This window comes from Diospyros lotus, chromosome 1 (assembly GCF_014633365.1).
Source record: "Diospyros lotus cultivar Yz01 chromosome 1, ASM1463336v1, whole genome shotgun sequence".
In the NCBI taxonomy this organism is placed as follows: domain Eukaryota; kingdom Viridiplantae; phylum Streptophyta; class Magnoliopsida; order Ericales; family Ebenaceae; genus Diospyros; species Diospyros lotus.
In genome coordinates, this window is record NC_068338.1 from 51,108,442 (window position 1) to 51,127,474 (window position 19,033).

Sequence of the window (19,033 nt, forward strand, 5' to 3'; positions counted from 1 at the left end):
CAAACAATACACAAGTAAAAAATTAGATGAAAAATTTGTGACTATCAAACACGCCCTAATTCGTGTTCACCATCATAGTCACAGAAAGGAAAGCAACGTGTTCACCATCATAGTCACAGAAAGGAAAGGAAAGCAAAGCAAGGCAAGGCAAGGGAAGGGAAGGTGTGGTGTGCGGCCAAGATACTAGTACGTGAGCACTTGCATCAAAGGAGGGCTTATAGACAATGAAATTTGTGGAATCTTCAAATCGGTCTTCAAATCGGCATCAGCACTTACAGCAGCAAGAAAACCATAAATATATATATACACATACACACACTCACCATCAGAACTTGCAGCTGAACAAATTGATTAACCATAACTATGGCCGATCAAACACCGGCGCTAGGTCCCATCGGCGATCTCGATCCCTACGCCTATCTCGGCCTGCTCCGTCATTCCGACGGCTCCATCACTCGCGCCTGCGACGACCCTTTCACTCCAGCCTCGGCTGATCTCAGCCACCCATCTCCCGTCCTCACCAAGGACGTTCCGATCAACCGATCCACCAACACTTGGGCCCGGATTTTCCTGCCCCGGGAAGCATTGGAGCACTCCCCACCGGCCAAGCTACCCCTCCTCGTCTACTACCATGGTGGCGGCTTCGTCATATGCACTGCCGGCTCAACTTTATTCCACGGTTTCCTCTCAATGGTAGCCGTTGAAACAAAATCGATCATCGTCTCCATCGACTATCGTCGGGCCCCGGAGCACCGTCTCCCGGCAGCTTACGATGATTCCTTCGAAGCGTTGCACTGGATCAAAACCTCCGGAGAGGAGTGGCTGACCCGATTTGCAGACTTGTCAAACTGTTTTCTGATAGGCAGCAGCGCCGGCGGTAACATTGTCTACTTCATGGGGCTACGCGCAGCCACAGCGGTTGACCATCTGGGGCCTCTGAAGATCAGAGGGCTGATATTGCACCACGCTTACTTCGGCGGGGAGAAGAGAACTGCGTCGGAGATAAGATTGGCCGACGACAAGATACTGCCACTTCGCTTGAACGATCTGTTCTGGGAACTGGCTTTGCCGGCCGGCGCCGATCGTGATCATGAGTATTCCAATCCGATTGCCGGCGGAGGATCGGAGCTGCTAGATGAGATCCGGAAGCTGGGCTGGAAGGTTTTGGTGGCGGGCTACGACGGTGACCCGTTGATCGACCGTCAGAAAGAGCTAGCGAAGCTGATGGAGGAGAGGACTGTGAAAGTGGTGCGTTGTTTTGGCGAGGGAGGCTATCACGCCATGGAAGCATTTGAGCTCTCCAAAGCAAAGCCGTTCTGTGATGTTCTAAAAGAATTCATCTCGTCTTCGATCGCTTGCTAATTAAGGTTTAAGATTTAGAAATGAGATGTTCTTGATGTCTCCACATATAATAAGCCCGCTGTATGTAACTGTTAGCTTAACTATTTGAATAAATAAAACATAGTGGGCCAGACGTGAGTTGATTATATGAAGAGGCTGTTTGGCTTACCTTTTTTATTGGAACTTTTAAGATAGTTAACAATTAGTATAAAAGTCATATAGCATTAAGTTAATAGAGTGTTTTGGATAAATATGCTTTTAAATTATCAGTTAATAGTTATGTGTTTGGTTTGTAAAAATTAATAAGTTGTCAAAACTTGACAAAAAGACTAAAATAAACATGATGTTAAATAATACAAATAAAATTTATAAAAATATTATTTTTAATAAAAAAAATTATAAATTAATTTATAAATATTAGATAAATTATACATACTTATTAAAAAATATATTAATATAATATATATACATATTTTATATTTTTCTTAAAAAATATTACCATTAATATATATACAATATATATATAGCGATGGCACGATCCAGATTCAGCGATGGCGTAACCCAGCTAGAACCAGATGCAGCGATGGCGACGACACATCTAGAACCAGATGCAGCGATGGCTCGACCTAGTTGGACGACGACGACAACAATTATGAAGGAGGGGTGACGGCTGTAGTGGCAGCGACAGTAATAGCTGAAGCGGGTACTAGCTTTGTGCAAAAGCATACTTTGTGCAAAAGCATAGGGGTACTAGCTTTTGCAAAACGCTATTATAATAGCTTTAAAGTTATCTAGCGTTTAAGCTGATTGTTGTTGCTAAACACTTAAGCAGAAAACACTATACAGATTATAAGTTACTTATGCAGCTTATAAGCCATCAAACTGCTAAGCCAAACAGCCTCGAAGAAAGATATCCAACAACGTTGGACTAAAGAAAACAGAACTAGAAAAGGAATTGACTAAAACCTTTCCTCATCCATCGTCTTCCCGATGAATTCATGTTATTGCGATGAAAATCGACCTGATGCTCGGGTCCGAGGATTAGGCCTGCACTAAAGACTGACCCAACTTATACCCGTCACGTAAATTATATTGGTCATGCCTTGGCCTGGCCTGGATTATAAAGAATGTATAATGTTTTTCACATAAGTCTCAATTCCATCAACAATAAACTCAATTTTTCTCATGTGTGACTTGCATGCGCTAATAATCTTAGGAAAAAGAGATGAAAGAAAAAAAAAACCCTAACTTCTCTCATCTTCCACCCAAAATAAAAACTTTTAACTTCTCTCATCTTCCACTAAAAATCAAAGATCACATAATCGATGAACTCACCAGCAAGATCGACTTCAAGTATTTCCACGGCATCACGACAACACCGTAATAGCAATCAACTTAACTTCCACTACGAGGGGTGTGCTAAGTGTTGTCACTGTAGCTAGTATGAACGCACCAATATGGGTACCTTGAAGTATTAGCAATAATTTAAGGAAAAGATTTTTCTCTTACAAGGTATTTATTTGCAAAAATAATACTATTTTTTTTTTAATTTTATAAAGGAGTTAAATAAGAAATTTGTATGAATAAAACTACTTGATTTTATTTTAAATTTTTCATTTTTTTAGATGATGAACTATAGATTTTTTGAGTGGCATGATTCTGAGTTTACAATGAGGTTCGTGGAATTGATAAATGAGTTAAGTTCAAATATAGAGACTCTGAAGAATGCAATGAAGAAAATAAAGGGATGAGTTTCATGTCAAGAGATGAAGGTAATTGTAGCATTCCAAAAATTTGGAAACAAGTAAAAATAATTAATATGGGTGTTTGAGGATATTTTAGAATATTTGGAGATTTTTGAGAAAACACTTATCTATGATATTTTAAAAAATAAGAAATTAAGGTAATTAATTAAATTAATTAAAAGTATTTATGAAAATAATAAAATAAAATATAATAAAAATAATAACAATAATAATATATATATTTGTTGTGTGTGTGCGTGGCTGCTTCCAAGTCATTTCTTTTTGTGACTTTAATGCCACTTGAATTGTGTATAAAAGGGACAATCTTGGGCAGCAACCATTGAAGCCAATTTTGGCCATTTCATAAGCCCAAAATTGGGCAGAATGCAAGAGGAAATAAAGGAAGAAGAGAGGGCACAAGTGGCAGCAGAAGAAGGGAAGAAATGGGGGAGAAAATGAAGGAAATGGTAGAGATTTTGGGATATTCAACGTTTAAAGTGACCAGATAAGTGGGTAAAATTAATATAAATATTATACGTTTAAATTACAAATTTTATATGGTTAGATTATGTGAATTATGCGGTTAAATTTAATTAATTTGAGCCGTTAACTTGATATTTTATATAGAATGTTTATTTCGCATCGGGAGCTCAAAAAGTATAAGAATCAGCCAAATAAAGGCAAGCTCTTAACCATCTCCTCGCATTATTTATTTCTGGTGAAAGTCTTCGAGATTTCTTGTATTTTAAACCCTCCCTCATCGTGACTCGATTCCACGCATTAATAATGCAAATCCACGTGACCATTATCTTATGTCTTATATGTTAATAATAGGTCTATTGGTGATTAAATAAGCTAAATAAATTATTCATTAATGTCGCTTCTTATGTTCGTCACGGGGTTTTGTATCGCCCTGCTCCTCTTGGGAATGATGCCGAACCCGTTGGGGCTAGGTTCTTAGAAGAATTGGTTATGGTTTAATGGGGTCATATTAATAATTTATTATGAATATGGAGATGGTTTCCTATGTATGAGAAGAGATGAGCATAAGAATGATATAATGGAGTTTATGTTTTCATGGAGAAAGTTTGTGAAATGATAAGCTTAGAGTGACTAAGTTTAGTGTTATTTGTAAGTGTGTATAAGGGTATGGGGTACAAAGTCACTGACTATCGATCGTGGGTCGTGGCAGTTGATGGCTGGATGTATGGACACCAGTCATCGACTATTACGATAAGCGCTAGACGGGCCAGAAGAGCTGGTACTGCCAGATTCCCACATTGACTTGTGCATATCATGATGTGTGTGCTGCATAGGGCTTGGGTTGCATTCACTTGAGAACATGCTTTGTGTGTGATGGGAAGTGTGAGCATATACATGACCCGGTTGGTCTAAGAGCTAACTTGGGTTCTTTAGGTGAGCCGGTGCATTTAGAGCATTTTGTATGTGCGTATTCTTAAGTGGGCGTAGCATGACCTGATGTTTAGTTTATAGGAGTCTTGTCATCACATTTATACTACAAAAGTCATTGCATTTCTTATTTGTTGCACTGCATGGTGAGAATGTGCGGTTTTAAGTGTTGAGTATGGGTGGTGGACGTGGCCACGGTAAGACCTTGGGGTAAGACCCACGGCGGCGTGGTCCATGACAAAATCGGGGGTTAGAGTCCCACGGCAACGACAGGATAAGACGATAGTGACAGGAAAATGGACGTGTAAGGGAAATGGAATAGTAGCCTATAAAAGGCTGCCAACAGGTTTGTATGTTAGACTTGGGCGCCAGTGTATGTTTTATGTGGGCCCCAAGGACCATCTATGTGAAGTTCATTGTTTGTTATGCATTTAGAAATACGACATGTATTGGGCATAGCATGAAATGACGTTGCATTGGCACGAATTGCATGGGTGTTATGGGAAGAGTCTTGTCTGTACCCTACAGCCTTTCTTTCATGAGCTTGCTGAGTCTTGTAACTCACATTTGCTTTCTATCATTCTAAGTAAAAATATCCTGAAACTGCAGGTGCGTTCAATGGAGTCGGGTCCATATCGTTGAGTCGTGATAACAAGTGCAGAGCTCTCCTGAACCTAGATCTTGGGTGTCATTGTGTAATGTTTTATAATTTTGAGTTAGATAAATGTTATGTAAACCAAGTGGGCTCACGGTCTAAATGTTTATGCAAGAACATCTATGGAATGCTATGTGATAAAAAAAAATATGGTTTTAATAAGGGCGATGCCCGAGTTTTAGTTTGTATTATTATTTTGTATCACTTGAATAATGACCCTCTCACGGATCCTCTATGCGCGGTAGGGGCTCTGGGAGGCGGGCCGTTACAGTGACAGTGAAAAAGATTTGAAGATTTTGAAGCTGAAGAAAAAAATGAAGAATGAAAGAGATCGATGTAGCAAATATATGTGGAGGGTTTATATATTAATTTTCTATTTATTGTGGTCATGAATTATATTTATGATTGTTGGTTTTGCTTGAAATAGGGTAGAAGTTGTAATACCCCATATTTTCGTGAGGTTTTCACGTGTTGTAAGTAAGTTTAAAATATCGAAAAATAGGCTTTTAAAGGCAACAAGTGATCGAATCAGCTACAGGGAATGCCTTGGAGTTTAGATACCTATGGAAAAAGGTATGTCATTTACAAGTGTCTTAAGACGTGATTTATGAGGTTGAAAGAAATCAAATCAAAGACAATTTTCGGTATAACTAAATTATAACCCAAAAAATCGAATAAGGGTGAAGGGCTTCCGGGAAATTCATAGGACCCTTAAAGGGCTCTAATTTTGTGAATAAAACAACCCTTAAGTGGTTTTGGGATAAAACAAAAGGATTTGCGATTGAAACACGTATTTGAGACCTAAGTGTAATTTTCAATTCTAGTTGAAAAGATGGTGAAAATGATATTTTTTTCAAATTTTTCAGGCTAATTGAGAAGCATGGAACTTGGGGATTCATGTGGTGAAATATCAAAATTTAAGAACTTGAGGAAGATGGCCAAAATGCAAAAGAAATAAGTTAGGGGCCAAAAGTGTAATTTTTGAAAATATTATACGCACAGCATGGCCGAACTACCATCGCACGAGGGAGCCAAGTCTGGTGATGGGATGGCCTGATCTCGCTAAGGAATGGACAAGCATGGGCCTTGGAATCGCGTGGGCAAAGCTATGGCCGTTGATTGGCCAAAATTGAGGCCGAAAATACCATAAATAAATGAGGGTTTGGCCAAGGGTTTTCAGAAGTTGGGCTTCAAATTGCTCACGTTTTGAAAAGTTTTTGAAGGAATGAATAAGGAGCTTTTGTTTCCCAAGTCGAGAGGAAGATTTTGGAGAGTTTGGTGCGTTTTGGAGTGAAAACGAGGGAAATCCAAGCTTGGCTGGAAAATTGGGTGGTCGCTGACTGCACTCTCACCCTGCAATTAAAACACAATAAAAACAAATCATAATAAAACTTTTATATTTTTTTTATTTTAGTGAGAGGTTTATACTCGCCAGTGTACGAGTGCAGTTGTAGTCCAAATTTATATTTATATTTTCTGGATGAATCCAGGTCGTCCACTGAGAGATTTATTTATGGCAAAAGAAAAAGAATGTCACACACACGCACACGCATTTGGACAAATTGACAACAAGATTTTTTATGGTTTTGTTTTTAGACAACAGATACTAGAAAATAAAGTAAGGCAAAAATTAAAATAAACATTAAACGTAAAAATATGAATTTGGATAGTGCTTGAGTTAAGACAATTTCAGTACCAACCCGTTGATTCCCAAATTTTAGCATAAAAGATTAGCAACATTAATTTAATTTCAAATATGAGGGTTTGTTATTAAATGCAATTAGAGATGATGATAGTTCTAGGTTAAGCAATCCCCATACATGATATGCGGGATTCTAATTTAAGCAACCACCATAAATCCAATTGCAATTAATACACAAAACAACTAAATTAATCATCCGGATTTGGGTATGATAGCGTTTCCAGTTCTAGTAACTCTCATACATGGCATAAAAGCTCTAAGTTAGGCTTACGCTCCAATCCAAACCTAGTGATTTTTTAATAATTAATACACACTCATACTGAAATTTAAATTAATGTTACTTATTTAAAGCGTAGCTTTCTTTGGGAATCATTGGCGTTGGACACTGTCCTTGCCTTAACCCAAGATTAGATTTAGCTACTCATTTTTATTTGAAAGTTAATTGACATAAATTTAAATGACGTAATTTAAATAACAGAATTTAAATGATAAGAAATTTAAAGGCATAAACTAACCGGCCATTTAGGCGGTGGATAATTAAATGACAAGAATTAAAATTGCAGAAATTTAAAGGCATAAACTAACCGGCCATTTAGGCGGTGAATAATTAAATGACAAGAATTAAAATTACAGAAATTTAAAGGCACAAATTAACCGGCCATTTAGGCGGTGAATAATAAAGTAATAATAAATGACATAAGAATTTAAAAGAAGAAAGAAAAAAAAGTAAGATTATAAGAGAAAGTACTAAAGAAAATGAGAAAGAACAAGAACAATTCTCAAAGAGAGAATTATAAGGAAACAACTAAACTTTTATTCAAGAATAATAATCACCCTTACAAATGCAATCAAGTGATCTATTTATAGGCCACAAGATGCAATACAAACCACACAATTTCAATTATTCAACTAGACATAATTATATCTAATGGGCACTCACACACTTAAAGTTAAATGGATTTTAGCTATAATACACACCTAATATTAAATGGATTTTAGCTAAAATACATACCTAATAAAGCACTCATAAAGTTAAATGGATTTTAGCTATAATATCCACCTAATAGTTAAATGGATTTTAGCTAAAAAACACACCTAATAAAGCTCTCACATAAAAAATAAAAATAGATTTCTATAAATTGGTTTTTAATCTTCATTAGGATTAAAAATAATCCTTGGGCCTTCTCCAAATAATATTTTCCATGGGTTGCTCAAATTGGGCCTTAATTCTTCATGGGCTTGAATTCTTCATGGACTTGATTTCTTCATGGGTTTGATTTCTTCATGGATTTGAATTCTTCATGGACTTTAATTTTTCATGGGCTTGATTTCTTCATGGGTTTGATTTCTTCATGGATTTGAATTCTTCATGGACTTGAATTCTTCATGGGCTTGAATGCTTCATGGCTAAAAATAAAAAAAATAATTTAATATTATTAATAAATTATATATTATATATATGTATTACACATAGCACACATATATATTAGATTATATTATATATATAGTACATGCATGCATATAATGATGTATATGTATTATATATAATTTTATATATTATTATTATTTACTTTAGAACTTCATTTCATTTATCTTTCAATTTAAACTTGCATATAACCATAAAATATATATTAATATCTAATTTAAACCATATTTAAGATCGAAAGAAGGGTATAATTATAACAAAATTTTTACAAAATTAACCACTAATCAGTCGCCGAAGTCGAGCTTTAAATCTGCCACTCGAGGGCTTTCTGGTGGGTTTTTCGAGTAAGAAAATGCACCAATGTGATCGACGTGCTGAGTATATCAAGGTATGAGGGAATCCAGCAAGTCGCCGGTGGTCGGCGTCAGAGAAGATAACTGGCGTGTACTGCGTATGGTACACGCGCAGTACATGGGCCTGGAGTGTGAGGGTGCGTGGCTTATGGGTAATTTCTAAATTTTTTTTAATAATTTTAGAAAAATATTTTATGAATTATTTTGAGAAAAATTTAGGAAAAACCTTGAAAAGGAATTTATTTTAGAATTTTGGGGGAAAATAGGAAGAAAATGAGAAATTATGAGAAAATTAATGAAAAAATAGATGTTGATATTATTTGAATGAATATGATATCTAGGGATTGTTAAGGCTCGAGGTTAAGTAATGGTACAAAAATTAAGGTTGGCACAAGAATAGAAGTATTTGAATTACCGTTAAGGTGAGTATTCCTACTTAAAAACTTGGCTTATTGTGAGTATTCTCCCTATAACTCGATTTTTTTGTGAGTAGTTCTATTTGAAATTTGATTTATTTGAGTGGTTTGACCCTATATTTGATTTGTTTTATACAAATAGTGTTATCTGCGATAGGTTGGTTTCATGTAGGAGGATTGTCTCAAAATATTTCATTCACGTGCATTGAATTTCGTGTGGTAAAATACATATATTGAAATATTGATTTTATATGATGCACGTTATGTGTTGTGACATTGACATATTTATGTGTTGTTCATATGGGATATGGGATATGGGATGTCAACTTGGCATGTAGCCCTTGAGCGATAGCACTCGAGATGCATGTCAAGGAGTAATGCCCACTTGTGGTAGGGGATGAGAGTAGATACCACCCTGGCAGGGCTGAGAGTGGACACCACCCCGGGTTCCTTTAAGCGATAGCATTATTGTTGAGGTGGACATTAAATTTCGGGGATAATGCTGATGTGATCTTCTTGTGGCCAGGGTTGTGTTGTGTTGAGATCCGTAATGCTTGTGAGTGAGAATGTAAAACCTAACATAATAATAGGGTGATACCCAGGTTCATGCGCGGTTGTTGTCCTTCTTAAGCATGATGGTGTTATGTCAATGCGTCGATGTGATTATGTTGACTTTAGAAAGTGTCGATACTTGAAATTGGTCGACCGTGATTCGTTGGCCTACACTGATGTAATAAATCCAAGAATGAGAGAATGGGTTATGTAATAGCTCATCTCTTGGAGCCCTACCGCGCATAGAGGATTCGTGAGAGGGTCATTATTTGAGTGATATCGAACAATAACACAATTACAACTCTCACACAACCCTTATTAAAATCATAATCTTTCTTTTATATAACATCTCATAATCGTCTTTACACAACTGATCACCATGTGCCCATTTGGCTTACATAACATTTATCTAACTTAAAATTATATATACACAATGACGCCCAGGACCTAAGTTCGGGAGAGCTCTGCACTTGCTATCATGACTCAACGATCTGAACCCAATTTTGTCGAGCGCACCTGCAGCACTTAGGGCTCTTTTACCTGGAATGATGGAAAGTAATGTGAGTCACAAGACTCAGCAAGCTCATGAAAGAAAGGCTGAAGGGTATAGATAAGACTCTTCCCATAATATCTCATGCAATTCATGCCAATGCAACATCATGTCATGCCATGCCCAATACCTGCCTTATTTTCATATACATGAACATATAATAAATTTCACATAAACGGTCATTGGGGCCCACATTAAACACACATTGGCACCCAAGTCCCACATACATACCTGTTGGCAGCCTTCTATAGGCTACCATTCCATTTCCCTTACACACCCATTTCCCTGCCATTGTTATGAGACTCTAACCCCCTGTCTTGTTGTTGCCATGGGACTCTAACCCCCTTTTTTTTTTTTGGTCCACGCCGCCATGGATCTCACCCCAAGGTCTTAATGTGGCCATTCTAACTATGCAATACAACAATCAGGGGTTGTTGGTTTATTCATGATCTTCCATATAGTCATGAAAATGTTTTGAACTCTCACTTAGATGATTCAACATCTAATTTGGACTATGTCACTGGAATATTCAAACGTTCTAAGTGAAAGTAGCAGCGTCGAGGGAAATGAGGTCATCGAGATGTAGCCGTCATTTACGTTTTGGAAGTTTAGTAGGTCTTTGACCATGTTTTGTGATATTCAGATGTTATGTATTATTTTGATAATATCATATTGAATATCGATACATTACTTGGTTACAAATGAAGAATTTACGATTATTTGAGGTTTCAATTTTACTTCCACATATGTGATGATTACATGTCTTAGCTTATTTTTAAGTTTGATATACTGAGAAAGTAAAACGAGATTGTTGGGATTGTTTGTGTTAAAGCGTATGTTGAAAAAAAAAAAAATCTCAAAATCCCGAATTAATGTGCACTTGAAAAAAATGGAGTATTACAAAAGCCGTAGTAGTTTTTCAAACTGGTTTAATAATTCTATTGAGAATTTTATGACATAAGGCAAACTTTCGATATCTTTAGAAAAATTGCTAGCTTCTTTAAAAATTTAGTCGACAAATTTTGCAACTTGAACTTGTCTAAAATGTCATACAAACGGTCAACTATTTTATCAAATAGGTCAATAATTTTGAGAAACTCTCGACATGTTATAGTAACAATTGATTTTTTTTAAACTTACATAAAAATTACAGAAAGTGTGAAAATGTCATATTGACAATTCATAAGAACGATCAACTATTTTTACTCTAAAACTAAAAATTGATGACTCTTTTGACAAAAAAAATTGAGTTTATTTGCGCTAATACTTAATTTTGGGCTCAATTGAGTTAATTGAAAAAGTTAAAAAAAATGTCAATTTGAACCTTTTTCATTATCTAATTATATTCCAATTTAATTAAGTGGTAGTGAACGCGCGCTAGTCAACGTGGGCCTTTCGCCTTAGGTAACTGCCAATAAAAGGAGGGGTAATAGGAAACCATCACTTTGAAAATGGGATTCCAACATAGCATGAATCCAAACCCACAATATACATACATACATACATATATATATTAATTCCAGACGTTGAATATATATACAATGAACAAAGAACTAATAAAGCGGGAATGATATAAAAGCATTATTTGTTTGTTAAATTAGATAGATCGTTCATAATTAATGCTGTTTTAATCGGACCGGGGCTTATAAAGCGGCAATAGCGACCGCGTCTCCGAGTACCCTTACAGCCCCGGCCTCGGCGGATCTCAGCCACTCATCTCTAGTGTTCACTTTCGATCAACGAATCAACCAAACCTGGGCCCGGATTTACCGGCTCCACGAAGCACTGGAGCGATGCCCTCCGGCCAAGCTACCCCTCCTCGTCTACTACCATGGAGGCGGCTTCGTCGTGTTGGCCGCAGGGTCAAACTTAGGCCGTCGAAATCAGATCAATCATCGTCTCTGTCGAGTACCATCGCGCCCGGGAGCATCCTCTCCGCTCCGGGCGGCGTACGACGATTGCCTTGAAGCGTTTGCTTTCCAATCTGAATAAAACACGCAGCTGACTCTTGTATTGTATCTGAGAATGTTCTATCAAATATCATTGAAGCAAATAGAGAGAATTGACATTTGGCTCTGGGTTCAGCTCTAACAAATTATATCAACTTCACATTTCTTTCATACCCTGTTGGGAACTATCAAAAATCAATTGCGATCTACCCAATAAATAGATCGAAACATGTAAACTCAGAGACCCAAAAATTTCTTATTTAAAAATGTTAGTTTTAATCAATTAGTTTGTATGTATCTTTAAATTTATTATTTTTAATTATCTTATATATTTATTACTTTGATAAAACTAGATTGGATTGACCCCAATAAGGCTATTCAATCTTAATCACTCTCTCTTTTTCTGTTCGATACAAGCCTGATTATGTAAACAATTAATGTTCGTAATTAATACTGTTCTAAAAGATTAAGGCCGGGCTTATAAAAGGCGGCGATGACGACCGCTTTGCGTTCATTCACGTTGCACAGCCCATAAAAGTCAACATAGCCTTCGAGTAGCAATTTCATCACAGAACCGACCCGAAGCATGGCCGATAAGATATCTGTGTTCGACCCCTACGGCTACCTCGGCCTGCTCCGAAATCCGGACGGCTCTGTCTCACGCGTCCACGAGTTTCCTTTCACGCCGGCAGCCACAGATCTCCTCCACCCATCTCTGGTGCTCACCAAGGACGTTCCGATCAACCAATCCACCAACACTTGGGCCCGGATTTACCTGCCCCGCCAAGCACTCGACAACTCCCCGCCCGCCAAGCTACCCCTTCTCGTCTACTACCATGGAGGCGGCTTCGTCGTATGCACCGCCGGCTCAACCATCGTCCACGATTTCGTTGCCGTCGTGGCCGCTGAAACCAATTCCGTCATCGTCTCCGTGGAATACCGTCGCGCTCCGGAGCACCGTCTCCCGGCAGCCTATGACGATTGCTTCGAAGCGTTGCACTGGATCAAAACCTCCCCGGACGAGTGGTTGACCCGATTTGCTGATTTCTCAAACTGCTTTCTGATGGGCACCAGCGCCGGCGGTAACATCACCTACTTCATGGGGCTACGCGCAGCAGCAGCCGTTGCCGATCTGGAGCCTCTGAGAATCAGAGGGCTGATATTTCACCACGCGTTCTACGGCGGGACGAAGAGAACTGCGTCGGAGATGAGATTGTCTGGTGACAAGATCGTGCCGCTGAGCCTGAACGCAACCGATCTGATGTGGGAGCTGGCTCTGCCGGCGGGGGCCGACCGTGATCACCAGTATTCCAATCCGATGGCCGGTGGAGATTGGGAGATCATAGATGAAATCAGGAAGCTGGGGTGGAAGGTTTTGACGACGGGCTACGAGGGGGACCCGTTGATCGACAGGCAGATTGAGCAGGCGAACGTGCTGGAGGAGAAGGGCGTGAAGGTGGTGCGTTGGTTTTGCGAGGGAGGCTATCATGGCTTGGAAGCGGTTGAGCCGTCGAAAGCAAAGCCGTTATGCGAGGTTCTAAAAGATTTCATCTCATCATCTTCTTCGTTTGCTTGCTAGGGTTTGGTTCAATTAGATTTTTCTTCGTCTTCTTCTTAATTGTTGGATGGACGCCAACGCACACACAGTACTGGTGTGGCTGGAAATCGCCCGTGTGAAATTAATAATTGGCTGTACCTTTTCACCACCAAACGCCGGCTTCTACGTTCGTTCCCCTGCATTTTCCTAATAACAAACACCATTTGGCAGCCTTTTTCTCACCAGGCCGCAGCAAATTAAACAGCAGCCACAAGTCAATGCTGCTTGCTAGCTCGTCTGCCATTCTTTTGTCGCCATACCAACTACCCGTGTCTCTTAAACGACATTATGCTAAAAATAATATACATTTATTGAATATTACCCTTATCCATCAATGGCCATTAGCCCACTCGATCGATCCATGCCATAAAATAACCATTGCCATGTGAACCACGTGGTTGAAATTCCATTTAAAATGATCAATTATTTTCAAAATAATTTATATATCTTCTTCGAAAAAACGAACTTAATATTATCTTCTCCACCATATGTAATTAATCCTACCATGCATAAACATTAATTTAATATATAATTTTGAATATATAATAAAATAATTTATTTTACATGATTTTTATATAAGAAATTAACAACTTCTAATAAACATGGTTTTTTTACTATCTGTATAAACGTTATTAATTAAGCATAATATTATTTACCTTTAAAAATATTTATCAATACGTAACTATACGTATTGTAACACATTAGATTGTCCTAGAGAAGCAAAAGACCAAGACAATTATTTATTTAACTCAAATGGTTTTAGAGCTAGCTAGATACATGATTTTGTGTGACATACGTAATTATTTCTAAGAAAAATTTGCTATAAGTCATTTTATATTTTTAACAAGAAATTTTTAATAATTTTCTTCAGATAAAAATAGGTATTTTATCATTAAAAAGTCAATAAATTATATATCAAAACCAAGCACGGGCTGTCTCCCTTAATGGGCCATTCCCGGACCACTGGCCGTAGGGCTCATAGTGGTTCTTGTCACATTTTGGTCCTACCAACGGCTTATCGTTTGAGAGATCTCCCATTTTTGTGGGGTTTCGTTTTTATTTTTATCGGATAATGCTGTATTTTTATTGGATAATGCCGTCATTGAGAGTCCGTTTGATTCATGGACAGGATATCGCAGGCAACATAATTTAAAATTTTTCGTCTTGAACTTTAGGATATCGCTCTGCATAAGATTTGTATTTGAATAAAATGAACAATTTAATCATGCATGATTCACTTACATCGTATGAAACATCCATACAATTGTTCAAAAACAGCAATGCACTGCTATGTATTAGCTACAAAAATTAATTAGCATCTATGCTAATTGTCCACAATACACATGAAATTAATTTAAAAAATAAGCAAAAGCATAAAAGATCTCATCACAATAACATTCTAACCAGAGTTGCTCTTTCTTCAGCTAGTAGGCTAGCTAAAGAAAATGTCTATGTTCATCGTATCAGAATCTCGACAGCCCTTGCCTTTGTCACATCAAATTAAAGTCATAGCCAATCATTTGTGTAACCTCAACCATATTGCCCTAGCTCTATCGTTTCTATGAATAATTTCAGAGGTTCTAATGATCGTTCATTGCCACCCTCAATTGACCTATACTTCTCTTTGCTCCCTATTTTCTCTTGGCGTTCTGAAGGATTTCGGCTATTATTGTTGTTAACATTTCCACATCATGTTGGGCCGAGAATCTGCAGCTGAGGTTGGAATTCGCCTCTTTCTGTTTCCCTTAATCACCAACAATAACAGGCCTTTTCACCTTCGTCTCTATCTCTTCAGCCACATCAGCTATGGCCTGAGCATTCTCTCCAATTGTCGTATCCTTTCCAATTATCTCACCCCACTCATCATAGAATGACCATTGTTTCAACCTTAAAGACATCTTCTTTTTTTTGTTTTCAATTTATTTTGAGTTTTTAATTTTTTAAAATATTAAAAACATATATATTTTATTCTTTTCAAAAACGTATTTTCAAAAATAAATAAAAATTTATAAAAAAAAAACTCAAAATAACATTTATTTTGAATGTTTTCAACTAAAACTAACTAAAAACACAAAACGCGAAAAACACCACCTCCCCCCCCCCCCAACCCCCAAACCCAATCTCACATAACCCATAACCCGCTCTCTCTCTCCCTCACTCACTTATGTCTTATCTTCTTTCTTCTCTTTTCCAATTGCAGTTGACCTTGCGCGCCACGGTTATCGCCGACTCCTCTTCTTTTCTCTTTCATCCTCCAAAACCAACGGCCACATAAAGTCAGTGATGATGGCTTTGTGATGCACCGATGGGCAAGCAACATCCAAACGACGGCCATGACAGAACAAGCAGGCGATGATGGCTTGATGATCGCCAGCTGACCAAACAACATCCAAACGACTGTTGGCCGGCCAAGCAACATCCAAACAACGGCCGATGACCATGAAACCACCAGCCATAGTGGCCGATGCGACTGACTGTGTTTTTGAGGATTGGCCGAAAATTAAAATTCAGATCTATCAAAATCTAGTCGTTAAATCTGACTTATTTTTGTGTCTATTAACCTTCTTGCCTTGGCATTTCTAATAGTAGACTCTAATCGTGTAAATCTCCGACCGACGATGGTCGCCAGCAGTGAAAAAGATGTAGGCGTTGGAGAGAATAGAAAAAGAAAAGAAAATTATTCTTAAATTTAGAAAATAAAATTATATATTTATTTTAAATTTTAAAAATATAGTATATATATTATAATTAAAAATATATATTGGATATAGTATATTATTAAGTGATTTACACATATTATGTATAATAATATTTAATATAAAATGTTATATTTAAAAGAGTTAATTTTATTATTTAATAATCAAATTTCTTAAATAAAATATCATAAAATATTTTTTTTAAATTTCAAAATAAATATGTTTTCTAGTTTTCTATTTTAAGAAATAATTTTTTAAAGTGAAAAAAAAATACGTTTTTAAATATCTCAAAACAAACACTTAAAATATAAAAGTGAAAATAAATTTAAAATTAAAAACTAAAAACTGAAATAGGATGAAAACACCACCAAAGTATTTCAGCCACCAAAGACAACTTATATTGTTTCCAAGGACAAATCAGCACCAATTCCAGTATCCAAAACACAAGCTAAAAACTATAAATTTCAATTTCAAATAATTAAAGTAAAATTAAGCAACAAAATAAATAAAAACATATATACCTTCAAATATCGTTATCAAGCATCCTCTCATCTTCACATATTATCATCTTTCTATCCAAACCCACTTCTCCCCATCATGCCACATAGATCTACCTATATATGCTGTTTGTTTTAAACATGGATTTTCGATCGGCACGATGATGCGAGGTTGAGCCCTTAAATATGAACCCCGAGAAAGACTTTGGCTGAGGCCTCTTCTTCAAGTACTGCCAATTAAATCCCTTCCTCGAAAGGTGACATTATCATAATTCCAACCTTTGGCAGCAATATCTCTCAACCAACCCTATTTCACATCGTATTTTAATTATATATTAGCTCATGATATTCACATTTTAAAGATAGATTAAGTTATAATGCATGTTGCTTAAATCACTTCCATCTCTCATTAATTACTACAACCTTCCTTTATCGGCTTAGATTTGCTAGAAATAAAGGTTGCAGCCTCAACAAATATATCAGCAGATCATGAAAGTGCTTCCTAATTGTTTTCCCAGATCTAATAAAATCGGTAACTAGAACTCAATTTTTTTTTTTTTTGTTTTATAATGAGCTAGAACACATAAAAACCTATCAATCTTCTCCTCCAATATAACATGCCTAGAGTCAGTAAGTCCACCAGCACAACATTTCTGTCTGCCATTCTATAAACAATGTAAAAAAAAAAAAAAATTACATTCAAGAAAGCACTCTTGGAGGGCCAAAAGAATTCAATAATAGTGCTGATAATTGACATCACAGTATAATAATATTTGTTGGAACACTACAAAAAGTGAAAGGACATAACTTACAAAATAACTCACAAAACATTTTTCTTTTATACATTTTGAAATCTTCTGGTGAGAGACCTGATCTGATCATCGACTATATCAACAAATCTATCTATCATTGGCCAGATCAACAGATCTGTTCATTGTCAGCCCAGATCTAATCGACAGCCAGATAAACAGATCTATTCATAGGCGATCAGATTTGACCAATGGCCAGACGAACAAATCTGTTTTTCATCTAGCCGTTAAGTAGATATGGCTGCCGATGAACAGATCTACTAATCGGCGGCCTATATGCTCAAACCGCCATCATCGGCAGCTAGTTCTGATTGATCGGGCAACTGAGAGAGAAAACGAGGGGATCATTGGTGGCCGGATTGATCCAGCAATTGAAAATTGAGAGGGTTGACAGAGATGAGCATACCTCGCTGACCGCTTATAAATTGTCTAAGTTTTTTTTTTTTTTTTTTTTTAAGACCTTGGTATTTAAGTTTTGCTTGAATAATCCTATAAAGAGTAATCTTTTCCCTTAATTTATTTTTCAATTAAATTTAGATGCGGTCACAACCTATACACATTTAAAGTAGATTTTAAGGAAATGACTATCATCCCCGTGAATCCCATTTTTAAGTTGTGCTGACAGGACCCCCAAAAGGAGCGCACTATAACCCTATTTTCACGTAAATGACTTGTCTTTCAACTTTGCTGTCGCCTTCCAGCAATAATTTTGAAAGACACTACAAAGATTCAAACATTCGATACTCTTATTATTCTCATTGTGCTATGCCTGTGGGGGGATAACTTTCAAGCTTTTTTTTTTTTTTTATAATCTAGGTGTTCAGGCTTCGCCCATCTAGTTCTGGAGGAGATTGGCCTTTCCCTATGATTCGACTTCTAAGTAAATTAGATGCGGTCGCAAGTTTATATACTCTCAAAAGTTGATCCCTCGTCACTCCCAAAAAAACTCGGAAGCTTTACCACTTGTACCATGCCCTTGGGGCATTATCAAACTTATTTTATTAAGTGTTTGAGTTGTTCAAAGAACTTAATTAACAGTTAAATAGCTTAAAAGCTCTCGTACCAACTTTTGTCAAAAACTACCCACTCTCTGATATTTTATTCTTAGTAAAATAGTTTTAATAATGACTATATGAAAATCAATCTCTATGGATTATATAAATGAGAAAACAAATTTGTAATATATGAATTTTGAAGCAAGGTATGAAATCCTATGGAAGAAATATTGAGTATGGTTGAGAGAGGTTTTATTTCAAAATATATTTTTGATAATCCCAACTTGCTTTCAAAAGAATCAAAATGAGGTTTTGTTAAGTTTTCAATGTTTTCAAAAGG

At 36.8% G+C, this 19,033-nt stretch overlaps 2 protein-coding genes across 2 annotated transcripts; both read left to right on the forward strand.

Moving 5' to 3' along the window:
- The first annotated feature begins 316 nt into the window (after positions 1-316).
- On the forward strand, positions 317-1,487 carry LOC127794901 (carboxylesterase 1-like). The gene has a single exon (XM_052326201.1). It carries the CDS (start codon positions 364-366, stop codon positions 1,360-1,362), a length of 999 nt encoding a protein of 332 aa, XP_052182161.1. The 5' UTR covers positions 317-363; the 3' UTR covers positions 1,363-1,487.
- An 11,054-nt stretch (positions 1,488-12,541) lies between these two features.
- On the forward strand, positions 12,542-13,866 carry LOC127786456 (probable carboxylesterase 120). The gene has a single exon (XM_052326778.1). It carries the CDS (start codon positions 12,686-12,688, stop codon positions 13,676-13,678), a length of 993 nt encoding a protein of 330 aa, XP_052182738.1. The 5' UTR covers positions 12,542-12,685; the 3' UTR covers positions 13,679-13,866.
- Positions 13,867-19,033: the final 5,167 nt, after the last annotated feature.

Coding starts and splice junctions, on each gene's coding strand:
- LOC127794901 (XM_052326201.1), top strand. CDS start 364: ATGGCCGATCAAACACCGGCGCTAGGTCCCATCGGCGATCTCGATCCC.
- LOC127786456 (XM_052326778.1), top strand. CDS start 12,686: ATGGCCGATAAGATATCTGTGTTCGACCCCTACGGCTACCTCGGCCTG.